Source organism: Callorhinus ursinus, unplaced genomic scaffold (genome assembly GCF_003265705.2).
Source record: "Callorhinus ursinus isolate GAN/ISIS: 27379988/994484 unplaced genomic scaffold, GSC_fseal_2.0 scaffold8, whole genome shotgun sequence".
Classification (NCBI taxonomy): Eukaryota; Metazoa; Chordata; class Mammalia; order Carnivora; family Otariidae; genus Callorhinus; species Callorhinus ursinus.
The window spans coordinates 49,350,149-49,377,758 of NW_027397070.1; the positions used below are offsets into that span (position 1 = coordinate 49,350,149).

The 27,610-nt window shown below is 51.4% G+C and overlaps 1 protein-coding gene across 8 annotated transcripts in view; it reads left to right on the forward strand.

Moving 5' to 3' along the window:
• The window catches only part of ADCK1 (aarF domain containing kinase 1), a 182,600-nt gene that overhangs the window by 122,509 nt on the left and 32,481 nt on the right, over positions 1-27,610 (forward strand). For 3 of the 8 annotated variants that reach the window (XM_073895654.1, XM_073895653.1, XM_073895658.1), the window contains 5 exons: positions 822-938; positions 13,870-14,019; positions 15,216-15,413; positions 20,178-20,371; positions 21,749-21,865. In XM_073895654.1, the coding sequence (XP_073751755.1) occupies positions 822-938; positions 13,870-14,019; positions 15,216-15,413; positions 20,178-20,371; positions 21,749-21,865 (776 nt within the window). Of the gene's footprint in view, positions 1-821; positions 939-13,869; positions 14,020-15,215; positions 15,414-20,177; positions 20,372-21,748; positions 25,190-25,210; positions 26,065-27,610 lie in introns of those variants that run through there. The other 5 variants (XM_073895655.1, XM_073895659.1, XM_073895657.1 and 2 more) reach the window with 4 other exon arrangements.

Consider the following 27,610-nt stretch of genomic DNA (forward strand, 5'->3'; position numbering starts at 1 on the left):
GGACCCGGAGATCATAACCTGAGCCCAAGTCAGATGCTCAACCGACTGAGCCACCTAGGCACGTCCCTTTTTATGAAGAAAAGAAAAACCTTCCCAGAGCCCCTAGCAGGCCTCCATGTATGTTTGCTACGCCAGCACTGTGTCACGAGGCCATAGCTCTTGCAAGGTGGGCAGGGAAAGTGTGTAGTTTCTCCTGTCTCCCCAGTAGAGGGGAGAGGAGGACCGGGAGTAGCTGCTGGGTTAGGATCCAGCATTATCTGCCCCAGGAGACTTGTAGGAGACGGGCATGAGAAAACTCAGGACCTCCTGACTGAAAGATTTCTCACCCAGTAAAAATTCGGTCATTTGTTCGTTCGTTCATTCGTAGACCTAGACATGTAATACATCCATTGCAAAAGTGTAAAAACTGGGGCAGAAGGTTGAGATTCACGTGAGGAGCCTGCAGTGGGCCTGGTGAGAGAGGGAAATAGATTTCAGTGCCAAGTCTGGCTCAGGTATGAGGGGTTCCTCACCTGGTTCCCTGAGTCCCAATTTTTGGCTCTTGATGGTGTCTGGAGGCATTGAGGAGGGCGGGGAAGCCATTCTCTGGTCCCTAAGCAGGAGGGGGGCTCTAAAGGAGGGCCCGAGGGCCTACCTGGTGGAGGAGGCAGTGTGGCTTGCCCCACCCCTGACCCTGCCTGTCACTGCTCGGTCCCCCTTGGGCTTTGTCTCATGTTCCTGGGAGGAGAATCTGCCCTTGCCTGGCTCACTGTGCGTCTCTGTGGTCCTGGCCTTTAGCTGCGGGCCTGCCAGCCCTTCTGACCTGCCCTTGCCTCTTCCAGGTCCCCCGCATCTACTGGGAGCTGTCCACCAAGCGGGTCCTTCTGATGGAGTTTGTGGACGGCGGCCAGGTCAATGACAGAGACTACATGGAGAGAAACAAGATTGACGTCAACGAGGTGAGCTTGAGCTCACGGCTGCTGTGGAGGGACACGGGCGTGGTCGGGGCTGCCCACTGAGGGCAGGTGTGTCCCTGTGAGATCTCACTGCCTTGGAACGGAAGAGCTGTTGTCTGTTGTCTGAAGAATTACAGTATCTCTGAGCACAAAGCATCCTCCCAGGGTATCTGGTACAGCCCTCTGCCCTGTCTCCTAAAGCTGGGCCTGGCTGCACACAGTGGGGTGCAGGCCCATGCTGAGCCCCTTCTTGCAGCTCGTGCCCCAACAAGTGACTGCCGTCTGTCCTCCTGTACCATCTGAGCCCCACAGAGCTGAGCGGCCCCAGAGACCAGTGGTGTGAAATCCGTGGGACTTAACTGCTTCTGGCCCTGTGGGGCCTGGGCACAACCTCCTCTCTCCTCCTGCCCTCCCCTCTCCCTGCTGCTCCCTAGACCTCAGGGGGGTCAGGCCAGCAGGGGACAGCAGGAGCCAACTGTTTCTACTTCACAAAGCTACAAGAAAAGGAAGGCTTCTGTCTCCCGCCTCCCACCCCCTTGGTCTCAGGGAAAGAAAGCTGGCCGTGGGGTTGAGGCCTGTACCCCATTTTCTTCTTCTTGGTTGCTGTAGGGTCCCACGGGTAATGATGGAGTTGTACTTTTTCAACGACACCCATCATTTTTATAGTCCCTCCTCTGAGCTAGGTAGGGGACTTCAGAGGGGGCCAGGCAGCATTCCCTTCTTTAAGGAGCTCACCACCTAGTGTTGCTGTTAGATCCACAGCTAAATCCTTACAAGCTCCTCTGGGCAGCGGGAGGGGTGTGAGCGAGTTCCCCAGGGAACTACACAGAGGAGGTGCTTGCTTCTGCTGCAGGTCAGCTTCCCCGGTAGGATGAGCAGGGATTTGCTGGGTGTGTGTGTGTGTCAGGGTGGAGGGGTTGGGGGGCAGTGATGGCACCGCAAGGAAGGGGAAGGGAATGGTGAAGTTTGGCAGGATTTCCAGGGGAGTGTGGAAAAATAGGGTGGGGGCAGGTAGTGAAGATGTTGGGCAGGATCTCAAAGGTACTGGGGAGTCATGAACGGGGTTGAGGAGTGCAGTGATGTGATCCACCACTCTGCGTGGGCGAGAGGAAGCAATGGAGACAGGTGAATGCTCTTTCCTTCCTCCCACCCCAGGCAACATATGAAGATGAGCCTGTGGTCCCAGTGGTGGGATGGCCCGGAGGGGGGAAACTACCGCTTGGCTCAGCAGATGAGCCAGTGGAATGGTAGGAGAGGGTGCACCTTGGGAGCTCAGGCCTCTGAGTGCCTGTGTGGCCTCTGCCGATGCGGACAAAGATCTCCTTCTAAGAAGGTTGTGAGGGCCACACGAGTGCTGAGCACCGTGCCTGGCAGGTACTTCATGCTCCAGTATGGTAGCAAGATTTTGTTGTTTTCATTATCTTTGGGCTCTGTCCTTTCCTTCTTCCTCCTTTATCTCCTTGTGTTTTTTGAATGCCCAACTTGCTGTACCAAGTGCTTTTTTCCATAATAAACCTGGGAGGCAGGTCTTAATGTCTTCATTCTTCTGATGAGGAATCAGAGATTCAGAGAGGGAAGGTAACTTGTCCAAGGTCACACAGCTCGTAGAGCTGGGATTGAAACCCAAGCCCCTCTGACTCCACTGTTTTTTAGTTCGTAAAAGGAGAGGTTGCATCAGAGCGTAGGGCACTGCTGCTGGGGACATGGCTGGGAAGGGCTCAGCCACAGCTGGCCTTGGCCTCCTGGGAACTCAGGGAATGATGCTCCCAGAACCGTTGGGGGCCTCAGGGTATGTGTGTGCAAGGTGGGGAGGCCGGACAGGCACCAGGCCCTCCCACCCCCTGCTCTGCCGTCACTGGAGTTGCCTGGTGGGCTTTTCTGGAAGAGGTCTCCCTCTGGGGGTTGGGAAAGGATAAGAGAAGGACTGTTTTAATTCAGCCCTCCACTTACCGGATGGCAGGGCACTCCGAGGGAGAGCAGTGGATGTCTCTCCCGAGGTCACTGGGCCAGTAGCACAATACTAGCACAACTAGTGGGCCTGGGAAGGTGTTGGGGTCGATCTCCTGTGCAGGAGGGAGGGAGAGACCTGCTTGCCCATCTCCTCCACTGGTGGTTGGGGTGGGGTGTGTCCCTAGACATCTAGCCAGGGATCCTCTGCCCACCGGGACCCTTGGGTACAAAATCTTTGGCTCCAGTGAGCAGGGGGAGGGAGAGGAAGGGAGATCACCTCCAGCTTTTCCTGAACAGCCTTAACGTGGATCAGGAAAGATGCCACAGGCCTCATACCTTCCCCTCCCGCGCCAGGTTACCAGCATTTACTTACTGCCGCTGCGGTGGGATTTTCATTTCAGCAGCGCCCCCAAATCCATTAATCTATTTGGATACACTGAGTCCAGGACTGCAATGGTGTTTTATCAGAGGCAGCTTTGAGTTTTCAAAGACAAGTGCAAACAAAGATGTGATCTGCTGTAGTTGCCTGCTCTCAAGGCTGAGCGAGGTGCCTGGGAGGAAGGGGCAGTGGGGCTGGAGGGAGGGGACCTGTGGGGGCTGGGCAGGGGGCTGCCCTCTGAGAGCCCAAGAGCCCGGGTTCATCTGCTCCTGCCTCCTGCCCTCTTTAAACGTCCTTGCAGATAAGGCCAGCGTTCCGGGCAGAGCAGACCCTTGGTGAACACCCTGTGAATTAATGGAGAATAAATCAGCCGGCCTCACGCCCTGGGTTAGCCTCTGGGAGGCAGGACTGGGGCAGAGTGTTGGTTTTTTGTTTTCTGTGGACATGCAGGGTCGGGCAGGCCGATATCAGAGTGATTTGGGGAAAACAATAACAGAAATAACAATAATTATAAGCACCTAATCTGTGCCAGACACATGGCACATGTAATCTCTACTCCTTACAGCTGGCCTGCCAAGGGTGAGATGAGAGACCATAACCCCATGATTGGATGAGAAAGCTAAAGCTCAGAGAGGTTGAACAACTTGCCAACCTCACACAGCTAGTGGGGGCAGAGCCAAGCATTTGAACACAGGTCTGCTGGATGTTCTTACTTCTCCACCTTCTCCATCCCCCTCCTAGGGATTGGACTCTGGCTGCATTGGAACCAGCCCCCCCCCCCCCCCCCCGCCGCCGCCCCGAGCGCGACGGCCTCATCAGTAACTCCTTGAAGAAGCGAGTGCAGTGCTGACTAAGAAGCTCTGCCCACCATGCGGGCCCTCACTGAATGCAGCCTTTCTTCCTTGAACTCGTGTCAGGCATGTTTTTTTTTTCCATTTCATACAAACACTGTTCCCCTTTTAGAGAGATGAGTAGACAAGCGGTGTGTGAGCCGTACGGAGCACAGCGCCGGGGTGTGGGTGGCCCTCCAGATTGGTGGTTAGTTGATTATTGTTTTCATGATTATTACCATCACTGGACCCTGTCCTTTCCTCCTTTACCTCCTTATATGGTTAGTGTTTACCGACTGCCCAACTGTGTGCCAGATGCTTTCTATACTGTAAGCTTAGGAGGGAGGGCTTAGTGCCTCTATTTGCAGGTGAAGAATTGGAGACCCAGAGAGGGGAGCTCCCAGATCCTGATGGTACACTTCCACCATTTTCATATGCATCTGCTATGTAATCTCCAGCCAGATAAAGATGCGAATCGTTTCTAGCCCTCTGGCAGGCTTCCTCACCCCCCCAGAGTTGCCTTTCTGACTGTCGCCGGAGATCACTTCCGTTCACTACTGAACTTCATATAAGCAGAATCCCATGCACCTGTCATCAGTCACCTGTGGGTCTTTTCTGGAAGCTGTGTTCTCTTCCATTGGTCTATTGATCCATCCTTGTAATAGCACCACACTGTCTCGATTACATAATTCCTCAGTCCCCCCTGGCCCTGGCTTCTGGGGTTTGTATGACCTGGGAGCCTCTTTGGTATTCTGGGATGTTGTCATTAAATACTGCTGCAGAGACCTCAGGCTGGGCAGTGGGCAGGTGTGGCCTGTGTGCTCTACTGTGCTGTCGCTGACCATCGGTTGGGAGAAGACAGGGGACAGGCCCGACTTTACAGAAACTAATCCGTATGTCTCGTATCAAGCAGCATCAGAGTTGCAGGTCTCACGGAAGACTAGTGGGGCATGAGCGTGTGGGCGTAGGGGTGGGTGGGTGTGGGTGGTGGGGGGTTGGGAATGGGGAAGGGGGATGTACGGGAGACTCCATGTGACTGAAAGTTTCTAACAGACTTCTGAGGTTCTAAAGTCTCCTGAGGACTGTGGGACTCAGCGAGTTGGTCCCTGGAGTGAAGAAGCCCTCCTTAGGACAGGCTGACTGTGAGTGTCCTTGGGGAGGGAAGTATGGGATAGCCAGAAGTGACAAGGGGCAAATAGCTCATCCCAAATCCTGGGCGATAGGGTGTTTAGTGGCATCTTGGCTGCCACAGGTGGGTGACTCAGCTTGAAGTTGGGACTCAGGAAATGGCTGTAAAAGGAGTCGCTTTCCAGGTGGGTGAGGATGGTTCCAGACCCCTCCAACCACTTGTTGAGTCGGCCCCACTCCACTTTGAAGAGGCTCCCCACCGTGCAGCATTCCAGCCTCGCTGGGCCTAGCATGTGAGGGCCTGAAGACCAGTCTAAGTAGCCAGTACCCAAAGACTCAGGGAGAGAAATGCCTGCGTTTCAGCCCCCGTTCTGCCAGTGGCTCGCTGTGTGACCTTGCACAAATCACTCCCCCTCTCTGGGCCTCAGTTTTCTTATTGAAGGCATTGGATTAGCTGGACTCTAAGGGTACGTCCTGCTTGGATATTTTACACAACAGTGATTCTTGGCTTGCTGGGAGCTAAGACTTCAACCATCTATTTCAGAATCTCCAAAGGGAGCTTATTTAATAATGCAGATTCCTGCTGCACCCCAGACTGACTCATCAGAATCTGGAGTGGAAAGGGTTGCAAGAATCTGCGTTTTAACAGGCTCTTCATGTGGTTCAGACACTGACTGGAGTCCAGGAACCACGACCACAAGGCCAGCCTCCAAGCACGGGGCAGCTCTAGCCTGAATGTGCTCACTCATCCAGGGAGCCTGAGGCCTGGGGGGGTGGGCAGCAGCCTGGGGGGGCCCTCTTTTGTTTGAGTCTCTGCACCCAGAAGCTGCATATTACTGAGGGCCTGCCCTGGTGATCATATTTGCGCCAGTCACATTAAGAGCTAGTGACAGTGACTGTCACTGATTTTATTAAAAGTAAAGGTCGAGCAGGAGCACGCTTTCCTAGGCTGGATGGAGCCTCCTCAAGCCATAGGACGACTGTCGATTGCAGACCTTTTATCGAAGGTTAATTGGATTTCAGTGAGTGTGTGTTTAAGACCCTGCCTGGGCTGAGGCCCAATTGGATTTGTGTGAAATTAGCTAGAAAGAAAGGTGACCAAGTTGGGAGTTTTGGGGAGGTGGGGATGGGGACTGGGGTCTGGTAGGCAGACACCTGCTGTCTATGAAGAGTGGGGGTAGGTGCAGAGATGGGGAGCTTGCGAGAGATGCCTGGGGGCCAGCTAGGGGAAGAGAGCAGGGAGCTCCCAGGGGTCATTGGCTGGACTTGGATTCAGTCCTCTGTCTTTGGGTTGGACATCATGGTATGTGGTGTGGCCTCCAGAGTCTATCTTTTTACCTCTCCAGAAAGTAGATCTCGCCTTGAGTCAGAGTGGGGGTGGTGGTGGGGTGGGGATCAGGGGTTCAGATCATACTTTGAAAGCCTTCCCACGAATCCTCCTTTTTCAAGACCCCCAACTCTGGTTTTCAGAGGTGTCAGGGGCCTTCGGTTGCTGAGCCTCTGTGGGCTTGGGGCAAACTTCAAGCTCCCCTGTTGCCAGCTTAGGGTCCCTTGTTGTCTTGCTGGCTAAGACAGGTCTCAGTAGCTGTCTGTCCCACGTGTCCCCCCCCCCCCCCCACCGGCAAAGGCAGTCTTGCTCATCTCTTTCTGTCTGCTCTCTCTGTTGTTAGGGGCTCTTTGTATTTGTATTCTTCTTTTCTTTTAGCCCTCTTCGTGGGGTCGGGGAGGGAGTGGGGTCAGTGCATAGGTTCAGTCTGCCACGGTTGGCCAGAAGCCCTTGCCATGCTTCTTCACTTCATCCATTCCAGGTCATTCTGGGAGCCGCGGAAGGGTCTCAAATGTATCTTTCAGCAGATGTTTGTCACACACCTACTGTGTGCAGGCACTGCATGTAAGTGCTGTACCAGAGGGATGCACAGAGCATGGCAGAAGGGAAGGCTGAGTGCTGTGGCGGGAGGGGCAGAGGGTTTCAAAGTTTGGGTGCCCTGGGGTTATGCCTGGCTCTACCATTTGCTGGCCAGGCTCCCTTGGGTAAGTTACTTGAACTCTGAGTGATTGTCCACATCTGTGCAGTTGGAGTCCCAACAATACTGACTTCACAGGGTCGTTGTGTAGACTGTAGGCTGTGAAGTTGTGTAAGATCATGTATTTAATTAATTAATTTTATTTTATTTTTTAGGTTATTTATTTATTTGAGAGAGAGAGAGCCCAAACAGGGGGAGGGGCAGAGGGAGTGGGAGAAGCAGACTCCCCGCTGAGCAGGGAGCCTGATGCGGGGCTTGATCCCAGGACCCTGGGATCATGATCTGAGCCAAAGGCAGACGCTTAACTGACTGAGCCACCCAGGAGGCCCTGTGTGAGATCATGTATAATTCATGATGTTGTTATTCACAGAGGCATGTCTTCCTGAGACTCTTTGCCCCCTTCCTTTCCACCTACCTCTGTTGTCGTGGGTACATAAACTTGGAAAATAAGCAGCAGTCATCGATTGAGCAAATGGTGACCTCCCCCATCTGTAAAGGCCATGCTGCAGTTAGGCCCCAGTCTCCCTGTGTTGAGTACCACACTTATTTTTCCTCGGCGTTGTCTCCCACTTCGTGGGCCTCTGGCTCTGTGGTAGAAAGTGCCCAGAGGACCAGGGGAGCGAAGCTGAAGAGGCACGAAGGATCCTGCTTACGGAAATCACTAGAAACAAAACATCTCCTTCCATTGTCCTCATATAGAACTCCATAACGTGTCAGACCAAATCTTGAGAAGTGTGGGGATGTTCAAGAGATCTCGGTGCACAAGATGGGTTCTTGGAGCTTCTTTCCCCAACAGCAGGGGTGTTAGGAGTGGAGTCAGCCTTCCTGGACTCTGGTACTGGCTCTGCAACTTATGAACCAGTCACTCTGGAAGCCACAGCTGCCTGTTATAAAGTGGGGGGCAGGAGAAAACCCTATAGGATTGTTTGATGATTGAAACATGAAGCGTTTGGTGCAGTGGCCCCAGGACATGCTCAACTGCAAGTTGTTATTACATTGGAATTCCAGCCCTCAGGGCCCCTTGCCAGAAAGAGGAAATGTGTAGGGAAGAAACCCTTTCCACATTTCTTATATTGACCCAGGTCAGGTGGGAGGATGGGGAAGTATTTCTCTGGAGTGCGTTGTTGCTCAAGGCGGGGGATGTCAAGTGTTGACAGCTCTTCCTTCACTGTGTCTTCAATAGTCATGGCTCTTAGGACCCAATCCCTTTGGTCACTGAGACCCTTTGAATCTGTCTGGCCAGGAGACCTGAGGAGGCCTTATTGGCCTTGGGGATAGCCTATGTCCTGGCTCTCTGGTGATGTCCACTGTAAGCCTAACCCAGAGAAGCTTTCGCCAAGCTCCAAAATTAGAGTAACCCCCGGCTTCCTATAATTAACCCACTCACCACGTCTCCCAGCACTGTGTGTGGTTGAAGAGGTTCCCCACGCCTTCACATTCAGGAATTTCATCTCTGGGCTGGCTAGTTCAAGATTGACGCTGTCCATGATTTGGCCTCGCTGGGCAGCAGCAAGTAATCTGAGGTTCATGTATTCCCAGGGAAGTTCCCTGGGGTGGGGTGAGGGCCGAGAATAAAATCCTGGTTCTTTAGGCTGTGGTGCTTCAAGAAGCCTGGCCATAAACTGACGGAAAAACAAGGAGAATTTGAATTATTAACCTCTTTATACTTAACATCAGGCTACTCATGTGATTATTAATATCCTGCAACACCAACCTCCTATTTCTTTGAGAGATCTTGGCCTTGCTTGCACGACACCCCCCAAGAACATAAATAGACTTTCCCTTGGGGGTGGGAATAAGTTAATCCATGCAATTATAGAATAATTAAAGCACTTTCAGCCAATTCAAGTTTTGAGAAAAATCCAAAAATAACTCCTTGATTTAAATATTATTTACTAAATTAATTCTTTACTCAACCTTTTTATAGATACTTTTCTTTTTTTTTTTGGTACCTCCTCACTGTCAGGGAATAAAGGCATTGCGTATTTACTAAAGTCACTTACGTGAATGGCACGTTCTTTTTACACAGAACAACGAAAAGACTTGTCAGCGACTTTTTTTCTAAAAAGAGCTATACTATGGTGTTAGTTAACAATGAGTTTTTTGGTTAGAGAAGCAGTCCTAGATTTCCCTCTTTGACTCTTTTGGAGAATCCAAATGGAATGCCTTCTTGGATGCCCCGCGGACCTTCAGAGGGTTTCACCTCAGCCCTCGCCTCCAGGCAGGAGCTTCCCCGTCAATGCAGAGGCAGGAGAGAGCAGGTGATTGACAGCTTGTTCACTGGACCCAGGCCACCTGGGTTTGGAGCCCGGTTTCACTCACTGCTAGCTGGGTGACCAAGCTTCTTTGCCTTTTTCCATTTCTTGCTTCGGCTGTCTACTGCAGAGGATGGCTGTGAGTCCATGGCAAGTGTCCAGAATGGTGTTTGGCCCAGAGTGTTGGCTAATACCATTCTAAGATGGTGGCATTCCCCTGTCTTAGTGCAGATGCTACTGTCACAGGGCAAGGGACAGCTTTAGAGGAACAGAACAGACAGTTACCCAAAGAAGACATACAAGGAGCCAACAGGTACATGAAAAGCTGCTCAGCATCACGCATTGTCAGTGAAATACAAATCTAAACCCCAAGGAGATATCACCTCACCCCTGTTAGAATGGTCTTCAGGAAGCTAAGAGAGAAAAGTGTTGGCGAGGACGTGGAAAAAAGAGAATGCTCGTACATTCTTGGTGGGAAGGCAAACTGATGCAGCCACTGCGGAAAGTACTGTGAAGGTTCCTCCAAAAATTACAAACGGTACTACCATATGAGTCAGCAGTTCATTCTGGGTGTATATCTGAAGGTAATGGCATCAGTATCTGGTAGAGATATCTGCATCCCCATGTTCATTACCGTATTTACAATTGTTTGCTCTTAATCATGAGACATAGCTAAACTGTTATGGCAAGGGGCTGGGAAAGAGGGTTGTGTGCCCAGTGATGGCCTTGGGTTTCTTATGGGATCCTCGGGGTCTCCGTGAGTAGGAGGGGGCTGGCTGCCTTCTCTGGGCAGATTGGTGCCCAGAAACTATTTACTGCAACTCTGACAGATGTGAAGAAAAATTACCCAAAATTTAGAAATTAAGGCCAAGAGTGTGCGGTGTATCCTTTCAAAGTCATTCTTGGGCATTGTTCAGGCAGTGCACCGAGGGCTTTTTAATATCTAGGGGAATGTACTTGTGTTTGACTCTGCTATTGACAATTCATTAAGGGCTCAGACTGAAGTCATACGTCAACCTGTAGATCTTATCTGGTAGAGATGCAAATAATTTCTGCCCGGTAGAAAAGATAACCTCAAAGGTTATGATTTCCTTATTGCTCTGTAGGACAATAACCAGTTTTATATCGAATCCAGGAATCTTAGTCTCTTATTCCTGTTTAAATTCCCATAAATAAAGAGTCCCTCAAAATTCTCTGAACCAGCTCTCCCTTCTTAGTTGCTCCTTTATTGGTAAATTAAACAATCTTTGACATGTGTTCATTCTGTATTTTTATGAGTTATGTTTTTAACTTTTTGAAAATTATACTTTGATGAAAGTGATAATGGGTACATTTTTTCCCCAAGTTTTAAATAATAAGCTACCACATTACAACAAACACATTTGTGTCTTATATAGTAATATAAGCAATTTATAGTATATAGTATATAGTATAGTATATAATATATAGCATATAGTATATAAAGTGCTTTCTCAGATGTGGTCACATTTTGACCTTGAATGTTGAGGTTACCTTGTGAGGAAGTAGAGCAGATGGAATTAATCCCTTAGCTGTTAAGGGAACTTAGACCCAGACTGAGAAGGGAGGTGACTTGTCCCCCAGATCAGGCATGTCCTAGGTGGCCATACCAAGATGGCACCAGAGTGAAGCTGGTGGCCTAGGCTGGTTTTCTGTCTTGTCTGTGCCTTCCATATCTATCTATGTTGGTGAAATCTGGTTAAAGTGAACATCAGGAACAGCTCCCAAATTGTAAGACACCCAAGTAGGAGCATCTGGATGGGGTGTTGAAATGGGGAGGGCCACTTGATGGCTTTGCTTGTGTATATATGAGCTATATAGTTGGCAGCCCCTCTTCCTCCTCTAGTAGCAGCTCACTCCTCGTGGGCAAGGGCTCCCCCATCCTGAGTCCCCAGACCCTTAGGGGTCATCTTTCAATGTAGTAATAGGGGGCCCAGAGCGATTAGCAATATTTCAGAAAGCTCAGAGGAGATCATACATCTCCCTATGACAGGTCTGCCCAGACTAAATGAAATGTCATTTCTCTGCTGTTGGCTGGCATTCTGTCAGCTCAGTCTGGCTGTACTGCTTATCTTGGGCTGATCAGGAGCCCTGATTGGACCTTATATGCGTCCTTGACAAATAAAAATGAATTATTACTTAATAAATGCAATTGGTTTGGCAAATGCAGCCTTTCGGAGCATGGCTCCATGGAGCTCCGAAGAGCCTAACAAAAGGGCTTCTCAGAAGGGGACTTGCTGGCTCAGCCAGGACCAACTCTAGCTGGGCCCCTCTCCGAGGAAACAGAAAATGGTGGCCCTGGGGCTGCTGACATCTCAGTCCGAGGCTAAGAACTCGACCTGGGGCGAGGTCCTCCAAGTGCCCGCAGAGTACTGGGCATTCATTTCACCTAGTGCAACATCGGATATGTGTCAGGACTCAGACAACCTCTTTACTGAAGCTGAGAGAAGCAACTTGTTAAGGTCACACAGTTCACTTGGCAAGTGCAGAGGTTGGTGTGAGCCTGTAGGTAGTGTGGCTGCTAGGAGGTGGTGGGGTCATACCTAGCTTGAATCCTGGCTCTACCTCTGGGTAGCCCTGTGGCTCTGTGTAAGTTGAACCTCGAGGAATGACAGCTCCTTATCTGCAAAATGGGGATCGTAATTGTACCTACTTTTAAAGCTGACATAAGGATGTCAGCTATTGCTATAGTAAGGTTATTCTTGAAGATTTATTTTGGGACCAATTGTAATTGATTGGGATTCAGAAGAGATTCATGGGGTTAGGTTAAGCATCAAGACAGGAACCACAGCATCTCAAAAAAACACAGGGTCTCATTCATGTTGAAGGTAGAGTCCTATATTCACGTTTGGCCTGTTATAGTTAAGTGGATGCGTCATAGAGCCAGTTGATGGTATGTAAATTATACCTCAGTAAAGCCATTTAACAAAACAGAACCAGTCTCTGCCATCTTGGGAACTTAAAATAGTGGGCTACATGGTCATTAACAAATAATGATACAAATAATGTCCTAGTACCATGAAAGAAAAGTACAGAGTTCGATGAGAGTTTGTGGCAGGAGAACCTCATCTAGGCCAGGAGGTCAAGGAAGGCTTCTCCAGAGAGGTGATGCTGAGCTGGGATGGGAAGGAAGAGAGGGGTAAACTAGGTGAAGTGGAGATGGGAGGAAGGCTCTTGGGAGAGGGACGATCATGTGCAAAGGCCCTGAGGTAGGAAAGCACAGGGCCATTGGAGAAGAGAAAGAGAGCAGAAGTGGCTTTAGCATCACTGTGGCATGAGATGAGATGAGGCGGGGAGGCTGGTCCTGGTTGTGCAGGGCTTTGTAGGCCAAGCAAAGACCCTACTCCTCTGTTCCCCCACCATCCGTGGGCCCCAGCTCCTCTCCTCTGGCTGGGATATGTTTGCTAGTGACCATGGGGTCCATCAGGGACTGAGAGCAGTGTCAAGGGCAGAGTGGGTCCTGGGGATCAGCTTTGTGAGTCGAGTATCTCTTTGTCCTCTGGAAACCCATTGGCAGGCCATCTGTGGGCCCAGGTCTGGCACTATTCAGCAGCTGTTCCCTAGCTGGGAAGAGGCTTTTAGCTTTAATAAAAAGGGAGTAGAGATAAGAAGACCGCCTCGACAGGGAGGGCAGCAGTGACAGGATGATTTAAATGGCCTCTCCAGTGTCATTTCTTCTGTGCAGACCTCATAAATCAGATTAACACTGGGCTCTGGCGGGGAGGTGCGAAGGGAGGTGCGAGGGAGAGGGGAGCAGGGCTTGTGACTCTGGGTCCTCCTGGGACTGTCTTGGAGCTGGTGGGACAGCCCTAGGGGGTGCCAGGGTCACGTATCCCTCACCCATAGCCATCCAGCTTTGCTCTTGGGAGAAGGGGAATTTGGGATGATCCCACCCCGGCTTTCCAGCCCATCTTCAGCTTTGGGGAGAAAATGAAGAGATTGAGAAGAGAATAGGGAAGAGAAGGATCGGGAAAAAGTGGAGGTCGGGGGTTGGGGTGGTATTTACAGCCTTCGGAAATGCTAGAAGCGGTGGTTCTACCTTGCTGTGTATTACGATCACCTTGGGAACTTGATGACAGATGCTGATGTCTGGGGCCCACCTCCAACACTTCTGAGTTCTAGGTGATTCTACATGCCGCTGAAGTTGAGAAGAACAGGGTTAGCACTGAACTTCTGTCTTAAACTCAAGAACTGTATGATCACAGGCCATCACTCCTGCCATGACTGCCCAGGCCCACCTGGTGCCTCTGGCCTGCCTCTTGAAAGTGACCGGATTCAGGGGCCAGAGTCGAAGTCTCCAAGACAGGTGTTAAGGTGGCATAACTCCCACCCACATCCTTTCTCTTTCAGATCTCGCGCCACCTGGGCAAGATGTACAGTGAGATGATTTTTGTCAATGGCTTCGTGCACTGCGACCCGCACCCCGGCAACGTGCTGGTGCGGAAGCGCCCGGACACAGGGAAGGCGGAGATCATCCTGCTGGACCACGGGCTCTACCAGGTAGGGGAGGCCGTTCCCACCCAGCCAGCCCAGGGGCTGTGGGTCTGCCTGGGATCAGAGCTCGCTCCACTCCCCGATCGGCCTCACACATGGGAAGCAGATAGCCAGGGTGGATGGGGAGGCCCTGCCCTGCCCCTAGAGCCGTCATTTTGTGCAAGTCCCATCATATGAGTTCTTTCCAGTCAAATGAGGTCGGTAACACCTCATTCACGGGCTGCTGTGGGGAGTAGACGGGGATGTGCCTGGGTCCGTGCAGGTGCTTTGTCAGCTGTGAACACTGTACTTCCCCGGGAAGCCCAGGTCAGCCCACTGTGAAGTAAGCTGCCCCTCGATGAGGTGGGACTTCATGGGAAGGGGGTCACTCAGCCCCAGGGAGGAGGTAATATGCAGTGGGAAAGGGGACCCGAAGCTGATAGGGGCTGGATGGGCCCAGCCTCTGTCCTCTGGAACTTGAGACTCATCTGGTTCGGATGAGCCATGAGCTTCTGCTTGGAAGTTGCAAAGTTCACTGCCAATGCCAGAATCCAGGGTCTATCTTGAGTCCATGGCAGAGGGTTCTGGACAGGTTTCCCCAATGGTCTCCTGCTCCTCCTCTCAGAGTCCTGATCTCACCTCCCAAAATCTTGGCCTCTTTTGAAAGGCTCAGTGACATTGGGTACATTAGTTTAAGGTAGGCTAGCTGCTGTCACACAACCCCACACGCATGATGGCCCAGACACAACCTTTGTCTAATTGCTCCTCCACATACCTGTCCCGGGTAGGTGGAGGTGTCTGAAGGCAGGGGCTGACCGAGGCTCTGCCCCCCCAGGCTTCCCTGGGGGTGGTCTCCTCATCTTCCAGCAGTGGGGGTGAGGGCTTGGAGGAGCATGCATGGGAAGGTTTTCAGGAGCTGAACATGGAACTTCTGCCACATTGCATCGGTCGGAGCTCAGGCAGAGGGCTGCATCTAACTAGGAGGGAGGCGGGGAATGTGATTTTGATGGGCAATTAGTGACCTCGGCCACTCAGGACCAAGGCCAGCCAGATGGTAGCTTTCACGTTGGACCCTTGGGGATGGCTGAACTTTGGGGGAGAAGCGGATGATGCACAGGAGCTCCAGTCTTCATCAGTCCCCCTTCGCAGTGTCCACCAGCCAGGGGCTAGGTCTTCCGTGGGGAAAGGAGGCTCAGGTTCTGCCACATGGTCCCCCACCTCAGGTGCTCACAGACGACTTCCGCCTGGATTACTGCCACCTCTGGCAGTCGCTGATCTGGACTGACATGGAGAAGGTGAAGAAGTACAGCCAGCGCCTGGGAGCCGGGGAGCTCTACCCCTTGTTTGCCTGCATGCTGACTGCCCGGTCTTGGGACTCGGTCAACAGGGGCATTGGCCAAGCTCCGGTCACCGCCACAGAGGTAGGTGGTCCCCTCCTGGCCTTGCCTTCTCCTGAATGTGGGGGGTGGGGCCACGGGTGGCCTTTGGACCCCTTCCAGCCCCCAGTTCTCCTCCAGGATTTTCGGGAATCCCCAGGGACTGTCTCATCAGTAAGTCTGGTTCCACTTGTGCCCCTCACAAGCTTCCTATATGCCTCCCTACGGGGTGGGGGGGCACCTCAATTCTTCATGCAGCACTGAGGCAGGTCTGAGCACACACAGGTCCCATTGTCCCCCACGAGTGTGTGGCTGTTAAAACAGCTTTTTTGGGTCTCTCTTTGTTGTTCATTTCTCCATTGGATCTAGATGAGAATCCCATGGAGCCTGGGCTGAGACTGGTCCTAGCAGCCCCTCCTCCCTGTACTCCTAGCTACCTCCTTCCCAGACTCCTCATTCTCTCATGGAATTGGCTTCTGTCTTCCCAGTCTGTCAGTTGGCCAGACCCGTGCAGACTTGCCCATAGCCACGTGGGGACCGCTTGGACTCTGCCGAGGTCCCTGCTCACCACAAGGGACAGGTCCCACTTGTGCAACCAGACAGACCTTGGGTGGTTCTCCTCCCCTCTCAGAGCCCCATGGTCCTCCCCTGGAAGCTGCCTTATAATTGGATGGAATCTTTTTTTTTTTTTTTTAAAGATTTTATTTATTTATTTGAGAGAGAGAGAATGAGAGATAGAGAGCACGAGAGGGAAGAGGGTCAGAGGGAGAAGCAGACTCCCTGCCGAGCAGGGAGCCCGATGCAGGACTCGATCCCGGGACTCCAGGATCATGACCTGAGCCGAAGGCAGTCGCCTAACCAACTGAGCCACCCAGGCACCCTGTAATTGGATGGAATCTTAAATGATGGAACGGCTGGATGGAATCTTAAATGATGTCACCAAAAAGGCCACCTCTAGCCATCTCTTGGCTCTGCTTTCCTGCAAATTGACCTCATTCCCCAGCAAGCTTGGTGGCAGTGATGACCGCCAGCAGCCCCAGGCTTGCATGGCTTTAAAGAGAGACCATCTCCCTTCTTCGTAAAATAGGGCTGATAATTTCTGTTTTATTGATAATGTGTGGAAAGTGCCTCCGCATGGTTCCTGAAACTTGTTCATCAAACAAACATTCGTTTTTGCTGGAACTGAGACTAGGTGCTGGGGATCCAATGATCAACAGACAGGCCTTCCATGTGATCTGCTCTGTGGTTGAGGGAGACAGACAGTAGACAAGTGAGCAAACAGGTAAATGGAATACTTGCAGGTTGCAGACACTGGAGGCAACAGGCAGGGTGAGTAATGGGGGTGCTGTAGATTGGGTGCTCAGAGATATGCTGAGCATTCTGGAGGACAAGGAAGGCAGCACAGGCAGAGCTTGGAGAGAGCATTCCAGGTGAGGGCATGCGATGCGCCAGGGCAGGGAGAGGAAGTGTTGGCACGGTCTGGAGTGTGGCGAGGTGGGTGCTGGAATGAGAAGAATTTGGGGTGCTGGGCAGAGGGAGCTTCACACGGGGCCTCATAAGCCATGGGAAGAAGTTTGGATTAGTTCTCAGTACAAAGCAAAGCCTTTGACAGGTTTCAATCAGGAGAAGAATGTGCTCAGAGTTGTTATTTTAAGTATCTGGAGGGAACAAGATGAGCAATGGGGCAGTTGGTCAGGAGGCTGAGAGGTGATGGGGGCGCAGACCACGCTAAAGGCAGTGGAGGTGGAGGGAAGCAGAAGAGCCAAGGTGAACTTTGGATGTAAGACTGAGAGGCCTTTCTGTCGACTTGGGTGTGGAGAGGAGGCAGAGGGAGGAGTCAAAGTTGCAACACAGTTTTTTGGGGTAAGTTATAGGGTAGGGGGAGCTACTTCCTGACATAGGGAAGACTTTGGGAAGGACCTAGTTGGGGATCGGGAGGCAGAAGTTAGAGCATTCACATAGAGGCATCGTGGGCAGTCAAGCTTGGAGCTCAGCAAGCAAAAGATATAAGTTTGGAGGTTTTCAGCGTGTACATGGTATTTAAAGCCTCAGGGATGGACAAGATCATATGGTGCACAGTAGGTACTTCGTATATGATATGTGTTTTCATTAACTGAGTTAGAATTTTATTTTGTGTTCTTATTCACTTATAAAGACCCAGCATAAATGCTGCTGTCTTAGTCTGCCAGGGTTGCTGTAATAGAACACCACCGACGAGGTGGCTTGTACAACAGAAATCTATTTTCTCATGGTTCTGGAGGCTGGAAGTCCAAGATCAAGTTATTGGCAGGTTGATTTCTGGTGCAGCCTCTCTCCCTGACTTGCAGACGGCTGCCTTCTTGCTGTGTCCTCACATGGCCTTTCTTCTGTGTGGACACACTCCTGTTGTCTCTTCCTCTCCTCCTAAGGACATCAGTCCTGTTGGGTTAGGGCCCCACCTTTATGAAGTCACTTAACTTTGATTACCCCTTTAGAGGCACACTGGGGTTAGGCCTGCAACATAGTGATTTGAGAGGGACACAGTTTGGTCCATAGGCCAGCCAGGAAGCCTCTTCTCATCACCTTTGCCGAAAGTGGCCCCTTAACACTTGTCTCACTCATGTGCGTGCACCGTAAACTCTCTCGAAGAGTAGCCTTTTGCGTACTTGTATGAATTCTCCAACTAGTTGGTGAGTACCTGGAAGGCAAGGATACTGTCTTGTATATCTTTTTATAAGGTCCTGGGACTACGTCTAATAGAGGGATATTTAAGTTGGTTCTGGAGACATGGACTCTAGTTGCTCACTTTGGGCAAAAAGCCCTGATGTCCAGAGGTGGGAATTAGGGGCCTTTTCTTCTCATATATTGTTTCTTAAAAACAGGAAAACCTTTTCCAGAAGTCCCCCGACAGATCCCCCTTGGTCTCATTGGCCAGAATTGTGTCTCATATCCATGCCTGAGCCAATCACTTGGCAGAGGCCTCGTGCTCAGAGCCGACAATGGCTGAGATCAATCAAGATCCCCCCTGGGGCTAGGGAGGGGCTCTGCCTCCCTGAAGAGCACAGCCCCAAGGGGTCAAGTGAAAAAAACGCAGCTCTTTTGAGAAAGGAGAATGGGGAATGGCTGTTGGGCAGGCACCCAGCGGGGTCTGCTGTAGATAGCCACCAGCAGGATAGTCCAAGCTTGAAGAGATATCCCCAGAGCGAGTCAGGGTGTGTGCAGGTGCCTCTCTTTGCTTGAGAGGAGCCAAGAGGGACTGTCTCCAGGCCAGTCTGAACTTTGCTGAGGGGGAGTCCCTCTGGTGAGCAAGACCTTGATCTGGCCTTAACCCTCAGGCAGGATGACCCGCGGCTGTGGGGGGAGGCAGCGAGGAGACAGCCAGCCTCAGTGTCTGGCTTCGTTTTGAGATGTTCCAGTCTGATAGCTCCTGCCTGAGGGACATTTTGAGTTTCACAGCGACTCAGTTATCAGCAGCACACACATGTTCCAGAAAGGGCTGAGAGTCCTGCTTGTGCACAGAAGGTGGCCATGTGGGGAAGCCTTTGGCAGCACAGCCGGGCCCCTCCTTGTGACTTTGATTAGCACCAAGCGTCTCCCCATTCCTTATCTCTGCTGACCCTTTTGGTCCAGCTGGGATGTGGGCATGGAGGGTATGAGCATTTCCACTTTTTAGGTGAGGACACTGGGTTAGAAGAGATGAAAGGACTTACCCAGGGTCACAGTCCTGCTGGGAGGTGAGAGGCAGTAGAGCCTCGTGGTGAGGGCATGGGCTCGGGAGCTGGACTGTAGGGGTTCAAATCCCAACTCACCACTTACCAGCTGTGGCCCCTGTGCGGGGTGCCTAACTTCTCAGTGCCTTGGTTTCCTCCTCTCAAATGGGGGTGATACACTTGCCTGAAAGGGTTGTCATGAGGATCAAATGAGTTAATGCCTACAAGCATTTTCTCTGGGGACTGAGAAGAGGTCAGAGGTGTATTGTCGTGCTCAGGGCTCTGGCTGGGGGCCGTTGTTTGCCCAGAGCCATGCGGAGTTCAGGGACAGGGAAGGGTGGGAGGCCAGACTTCACACTCAGACACCAGGGTGGGGTAAGGGCTACCCCTGGCTCCTGCTCTTTGGGCTTTGGGACCTCCAGCACTGGGCTGGCTGAGACTGGCTCAGCATGGAGGTCAGTGATGGGCAGTGGCTGTGTGGGCAGCAGGGGCTCTGGGTAGGTCTGGTGGGCTGCAGAGTCAGGTAGGATATAGAGCAGGACTTTAGAGTTGGTTTGGGGCCAGGAGCTCAGATCTATGAACTGTACCAGCCTGAGCTTGGCTGAAGGGATGGGGGACATGACACAGAAGGTACCAGCTTCCAGGGCTCCTTCTAAGCCTGGCCTGAAATTGGTGGCAAGTGGGAAAAAGCTTTGGGGAGTAACACACAGGTGAACCCCTGGGCTGAGAGGCTGGCTAAGTCCAGCCTCATCTAGGGATTGGTGAGGAAGCAGACTTCCTGCCCCAGTCAGTACAGGCTTGTAGGCTTGAAGGATGGGTATTGGTGACCTGTGGGGAGCCAGGGATGGCAGAGGCCCCTGATGATGTGTTCTTGTACTGCATCCAGTGCTTGGCCAGAAGTTGGGGTGAGATGTCTCATCCACGTCTTGTTGGACTACGAAGCCCCTTGTGCTGAGCTTCCCCCTGGGGAGGTTCCTAGTGGTGCTGAGGCAGCCATGCTAGGAGCTCCCTCCTGGAACTTCCTTGCAGCCCCTCAGCCACCAGCTGCCCTGACACCTACCACCCTGGGCCCCACTCTCCACACCAGCTCCCCACATCTGTCTCCCTGTTGCTGCTTCAGGACGCAGAGATCCGCGACAATGCAGCCAGCTACCTCCCCCAGATCAGCCAGCTCCTCAACCATGTGCCTCGCCAGATGCTGCTCATCTTCAAGACCAACGACCTGCTCCGTGGCATTGAGGTCGCCCTGGGCACCCGTGCCAGGGCCAGCTCCTTCCTCAGCATGTCACGTTGCTGCATCAGAGCGCTGGCTGCGTGAGTGCAGGCTTCGGCCTCTCCTCCCCTCCCAGCTCTCTGGCCTGCCCCAGGGCAGGGGGTGGGGGGTGTACTGTTGGCCTCCACTTTCTCCCACCAGTCCCCAGGGCCCTGTCTGAGCTCCCCAGTCTCCAGCTCTCCTTGGAGGAAGAGTTCGGGGCAGGAAATGACTCCAGCGAATTCCCCGGTTCTGGGCGGTATGTTTGAGTGGTCCAGAGAGCCACCTGTACTTTGTCAAATTGGTGGGTTCTAGGACGTCACCCTCCTAGTTAAGCTTTCCAGGTGATTCTTACCCTCAGTAAATTTTGAAATGTTTTCTGAGAGTCTCAGTCCCACCCAAGTATCCCCTGGACTTGGAATCAGGACACCCTGATGTGCAACCCATCTCTAACTGGTCCCAGGACCTGTCTCCCCAGCATTGGCTAGGCAGCAAAGCCAGTGTTCTTTCCCTGCAGGTGTGGCCATGACTCGGGAGTGTTGCCAGCAGGCTCACTGGGGATCTCAGATCTTTTCAGACGCCTCAGTACCCTTGGAGTGTTGGTGAAGGGAGGGAAGGTGCTTCCTCAGGGAGATATTGCTAGAGAAGTGAGGGTTCTAGGCCCTTCTTCCTGAGTGTGCAGATACATGGGAAGAGCCATGCTCTGGCTGAATTTTCTCATCTGAGAGGGGAGCCCAAGGCTGGGGTCAACTCCCATCCATCCTATGCAGGGAGTGGGTCATTCTGGCAAAGTGTCTGGTGAAGGGAGCGTTGGCCATGTATATCATGCACCCATGATCAAATATTAGATTAGATTAGAATTAGATTATAGCAAAATAGACTGCACACAGTTAGGGCTGAACATGATTTATTCTTCCTTTGAGCGTTCTGGAAACCAAGTCTTGAATGGGTCATTACCATAAACACCAGTTTCCATCCCGTCCTCTTGTTAGTGCAGAAGGGATTGAGCTGTGGGCTGACTCCATACTAGGCTCAGCCTCTCAGGACCACCTGACCTAGTTTCCAGGTGATTTAGCCTCAGAAAGTTTGAGAAAGCTTTTATATTTGAGTTTTGGAGGTTCAGGATTGGCATGTATTTACTAAACATATGGAAAAAGGGAAAGGTGGGAATGTTCTGCCTAGTGGGTCCACTAGGCCTTTGATGCCCAATGAAACAACTGCTTTTGTTTACCCCACTTGATCTGGAAAGCTCCTGTAGAGTATTTGAGTTCTTCTGGTCCCTGGGTGGGCAGTGGCATGATCATGTAACCAGGAGTCATCCACCGGGGCGGGGGTCTGGTGAGTAGGCTAAGCCACGACCTTCCATTGTTCTAAGTGATAATGAGCGCTTCTTGCCCATTTATCTCTGGTTCTCTCCTTCCTTCTTGTCCCTCCTGCAGGCACAAGAAGAAGAACGCCTGCTCGTTCTTCAGAAGGACCCAGATCTCTTTCAGAGAGGCCTTCAACTTATGGCAGATCAACCTTCATGAACTCATTCTGCGTGTGAAGGAGTTGAGGTTGGCCAGCTGGGTCTTGGCCCTGCTTTGCCGGCTGTTGCCCACTTTGTACTGAGCGGACTTGCTGTCCCCTCTCCCTTTCCAGGGTGACTCTGTGGTGGGCAAGTGCACTTTTCACTCCTCATTCTTTTGTCATGTCCCCAGCCAGGTGCCCTGTTTCTGTCACATGGTAGCCTGGAGCTCCACAGTCATTGTCCCTGGCACCATTACACTCCACCTCCAGAATCCCTCTCCTACGCCGTAGGCCTTGTCTCATCGGCTGTACAAGCTGCCCTACATGAGAGGTTGCACTCCTTATCCAGGGAGACAGCATAAACAGTCTGTTTCCCACTCCTGGTGGGCACCACTGGGCTGGATGTCCCTTCGTGGGCGCCATGGAGCTGCATGTCCCCCTACTTCCAGTAACCATTCCTACTGTCAGGATGGACCACGAATTCACTGACTTCCTACGTGAATTTCTACATTTAACTTGTGGGAAGTTGGGTTTTGTTGGAAGAGCGCACAGTTTCTGAGTTGCTCGGAATGGACTCCCTCTCCTTGCCCTGTCATTCCCAGAGGTGTTGCACCTGAGCAAGGTGACTTGGCATCCGAGGCATGAGTTCCTGGCTGTCCTGGTGACCCCTTTGGTGTTTCAATAAAAACCCCTTCAGGGTCGCAGGGAAGGGCTTTGTTTGTGGGATTTTTATTCTAGATTGGGAGTGAATCCACACTGGCCGTTCGGTAAGAGTGGACCTGGACGCCGTGGGCCACTGTGTTCTACTTGTCATCTCGCCCCTGTCTTCCAGCCTTTCCCCGTGTGACCACTTCCTGCCCCTTGTAGGTGTTTCTTCCTTTCCAAGACTCTGAGACTGTGGTCAGGAACTCAGAGGCTCTGTTGGAGCCTCTGACTTGGGTTTCCCTGGGTTCTCACCACATTCCCTGTGAGCAGGCACCTGCTTCATTCTACTCATTGCTTCCTGACTTAGCCCTTTGGTTCATCATTTGATGCCCGTCCTGGAGACTGTAGTGTAAGCCTCAGCCACTGTGGCTAGGGTTCCACTCTGAAATCTCCCTGTCACCTATCTGGACTCCATGTTTCCACCTCTTGCCCACCTGCCAGAGTTGCCCGGCCCCCACTCAGTCATCTGCTCCTGTTTCTGGGACCTCCCTGAACTGCTGTAACTCCAGGTCCATTTGGCAGGTCCTACTATTATTGAGCACCTGTGCTCACGGACGGTCATTGTATTTGAGTCTTTCTGATCTTACTTCACTCCATTCACAGGGGCAGGAAACTACTAAATTTGAGTCTCCTCTTCTCTTTATTCATAATACAACAAGCAGATTTTCCACTGACCAGAGATTATGTGCAATCCCTCTATTTCCTGAAAGAATTAATTGTTCTTAGTGACCAGTTGGACGCACCCAGAGACCTGAGAGAATAATCTGCAAGATCTGTTATTAATCATGAGGATGCACGCTGCATATCATATTTTGTGGTGTCTTTTAAAGCCACTGAAGTAAATCTAAATGTCCTTTTTGTTCAAGGTAATGGTTACTTGCTTTTCACTTTTAGTTTAATGGTTGGCTGCCTGCTGTCCTGGGATCTAAAACATCAGCATGTTGCCCGTGGGCCCAGCACCCATGACAGTTAACCAGGGAGAGTAAAGAATCTGGGAGAGTTTGGGGGTATAGGGCAACAAAAAAGTAGGAGGGAAGTTAGCTGATGATTTTTTTTTTTAAGATTTTATTTATTTATTTGAGAGAGGGAGAATGAAAGACAGAGAGCACGAGAGGGAAGAGGGTCAGGGGGAGAGGCAGACTCCCTGCTGAGCAGGGAGCCTGATGCGGGACTCGATCCCGGGACTCCAGGATCATGACCTGAGCCGAAGGCAGTCGCTTAACCAACTGAGCCACCCAGGCGCCCTAGCTGATGATTTTTGAGTGCCTTTTTCGGGGAGAAACCATGCTGGGCTCTTTGTAAAAACGTTATATCATTGAATTGTTCCATCAGCTCTGTGAGGGGGAAGGGTCATGAGAGGGAAGGGTCATCTCCATAGAGATAGGAATCAAAGCTCAGAGAGGGTTAGTAACTTTCCTGAGGTCACACAGCTGTTAAGTGGGAGTCCATGCTTTATTTTTTATTCCCCAGTGTTGTAGATCTAGATCACACTCGCTCTTTGGCCTTTCAAACATGCCCGAATTGAGTCTCAAAAACCCTGATTTCAGAAGGGATTGGGTTTTCCGTGGAGGCAGGGGAGTCCAGCATACGGGCTGGGGGCCCAGGGCAGGGTGTAGCCGGACCGCCGTGGCCTGCATGCAGTTCTGACACTGACCATTCCAGAGTTAGTGCCGAGTCCACAGGCTTCAGGGCGTAGTTCCCATAAGACGGTTCTCACGTCAGACACAAGCTGCAGATCACCAGGACACACGCACTTCTGACCAACTGGCTTCAAATGTGGGCATTCCCACACCCCCAGACTCAGTAACTTGCTAGAATGGACTCAGAACTCGGGAAAGCAATGTACTCAGGATTACAGTTTGATCAGGACCAGTCAAATGAAGGGGCACGTGAGGCCAGGTCTAGGAGTACCCTGAATGCAAAGCTTCCATGTCCTCTCCTGTGGCGTCAGGACACACCACCCTCTCGGCGTATCAGTGTGTTCACTGAGCTTTAGTGGTCAGGGTTTTTATCGGGATTTCCTTGCGTAGACATGATTGATGGAATCATTGATCACATGATTGAACTCAGTCTCCAGCCTGCCCTTCTCTCTCCTCCTTGAAGAAGGTGGGCTGATATCACCCCCATCCTGGGTCTTCGAGTAAACACTCAGGTGTGATCCGAGGGGTACACCCGGAAAAACAGGAACATTCCTGTTGCTGAGAAATTCTGAGGAGCTACAGTTACGTCCCAGGAACTGGGGACAAAGACCAGACAGATTCTTTATTGTACAATAACCACTCTGGTGTCTTCTTGTCCTGTGCCCTTGGCCCGAGGTATGTCTTTATGGACTGGCTGCGCGGGCCTGTGCCTTCTGGTTGGCCTGGGTGGAGCCATATCTGGAGCCCAGATTCCCTCCTTGTCTCTGTTCTGTGGGTCAGCAACAGCGTGGCTGAGTTTCTGTGTGGGACCTTGCTCTGATCCCTTCTCTGGCCTCTGGAACTTGCCCTGAATTGATTTCGGTTTGATGCTTCCCAATAAAATCCTGTGATTCCCTCTCCCAGCAGTGACAAAGTGTCACGTTGAGAAGTCACCACCAGCTTACCTTGAAGAGTGTTTTCCCTTTTAACACTTAAATACTTACTCAGTTTACGTGTGGGTTTCTTTGATTTGGGCAACATGGATATTTTTCCCCTTCCTCTTTTCAGGTGGAGTAGAGAGAAATGTCAACTCTGTGGCCAGGTGGTCTAGAGCTTCTCAGGTGTGTGCTCAGTTCATAGTAAGTTGAGAATCCTGGCTTGTCCTAAGTGCTAAATAAACATGCAAGTATTTAGAATCTCAGAATACTTTTATCTTTAGGGCTGTTGAAATATGTATATTAAGAGCAAACTACACGTTCCACTCCTCCTCTGTTAAGAATATTGCCTGTTTGGTTACCATGTTAATTTTGGCAGAGCTCCGAGCCCACTCTCAGGCCTCCAAGAATGTAAGCAGCCCACGAATGACCTCTCGGAAAGCCAAAGGGGCTCCTAGAGGCACCCCAGCAAATCCCTAGGGGCAGGACTCTTTGGGAGGTTGAGCATTACCCTCCATGTGAGCAATTATGAAAAGAGTTAGCTGGAGCCCTGGAAGGGGCACTTGGGGCTTACATGGTTTCCAGGTGTAGCCGTGAGGGACTAGGGCTTAAAAGTTGGGAACTGGGGATGGGACGAGACCCTAACAGGCAGGATGAACAAAGCCACAGAGAGTGGCTTGTTCTTCGCAGCCTGACCTTTTGGAGTGGTGGTGTTGGTTGGGCTGGACCAGGAGGACCTGTATTCAGCGAGAGTCCTTGAACGCCAGGTGCCCCGGTGCCGCTGCTGACAGGTAACCCAGGAAGCCCAGTCTCCTAAGCCTGAAATCTGCACACATTTTGGGAAAAGCCCATTTGTTCAAAAAGGCTGCTCTCACTTCTCTTCCCTCCCTCCTTCCTTCCTGTAAAGTAAGGCCTATTACGAAGCTGCCCAGACTAGCTTGGCATGCTCTCTTTTTCTAAAGGAAAGATGAGGGGTGCCTGGGTGGTTCAGTCGGTGAAGCGTCTGCCTTCGGCTCAGGTCATGATCCTGGGGTCCTGGGATCGAGCCCCACGTCGGGCTCCCTGCTCAGTGGGGAGTCTGCTTCTCCCTCTCCCTCTGCCCCTCCCCCTGCCTGTGTTCTCTCTCTTACTCACTCTCTCTCTCTCAAAGAAATAAATAAAATCTTTTAAAAAAATTTAAAATTAAAAAAAGCTCAACCCTCAGCGGAGTAAGTATTAAACCTGGGGTTAGCTGTGATGTCCATTTCCCTGTGGTGAGTGCCTCCTCGCCTGCTTTCTCTGGAGGCTGCCTCAGGCCCTGCCATCAGTCCGCTCCCCTCCCAGCCAGGTCACCGTGCCCCTGGCTGGCACTGCCGGGGGCAGAAAACACTGCCCAGTTCTGCTTTTGGCTTAATAGTTGCCTAGTTCCCCTGATGTTTCTTCCTCTTTTCCTTTTTCCCATGTGTGAGGAGGAAGGCCAGGCTCTTAAGGCCAGTAAAGGGATGGGTAGTAAGCCCTTGACCTCCGCCTTTTCAGCTCCCATGTCCTCATCCCCTCTCCCTGAACTTTTGTTCTAGAATAGTGCAAATCACAATTTCACGTAATGATGAATAGCCTGGGCTCTTGTTAGAGCACAAGATTCTGATTCTGTGGGTTTGGGTGGGGCCTGAGACTCTGCATTTCTCTCCGGCTCCCAGGGGAATCTATTGCTGCTGGTCCCCAGTCCACACTTTGAGTGGCAAGGACCCAGATAGGTGGCTCTGAAGGTATGGTTCGGGACCAGCAGCATCAGCACACCCTGGGAGCTCGTTAGAAATGCAAATTCTCAGACCCCACTCCAGCGCTGCTGAAACTCTGGGGTGGGGCCCAGCAATCTGTGTTAATCAGCTCTACAGTGAATTCTGACGCCCATGCTCATAGTTGAAATCTCCGGTCTGCTGTTTGCAGCCCTACCTGCACATGGGAATCGCCAGGAGAGATTTGAATGCCCGTGATTCTGATTGAAGTGGTTTGAGTGAGGGCCAGGCATTTTAAAATTATTTTGTAAATTGTTTTTAACTTATTATTTTGAAATAACTTTAGATTTACAGTAGAGTTGCAAAGATTGTACCCAGAGGGCGCCCCCATACCCTTCAGCTCACTTTCCTTAATGTTGACAGCTTACATAACCATGGTACCTTTATGAATATTAAGGAAATAACATTAGTACAGTACTGTTAACTAAACTACTCATATTTCACCCATTTCCCTACAAATGTCCTCCCAGTGCTCCCAGATCCAGTCTAAGATATCACATCGCATTCAGTTGTCATGTCTCCTTAGTGTGTTCTGCCACAGTTCCTCAGACTTCCCTTGTTTTTCATGACCTTGATGCTTTGAAAGAGTACTGGTCAGGTAGTTTGTAGAATGTCTCTTGATTTTGGCTTGTCTGATGTTTTCTTGTGATTAGACCGGGGTTATGAGTTTGGGGAAGAATACCACAGAGGTAACGTGCCCGTCCCATTACGTCATATCCAGGGGAACATGATATGGACATGACTCACTGCCTTTGTCT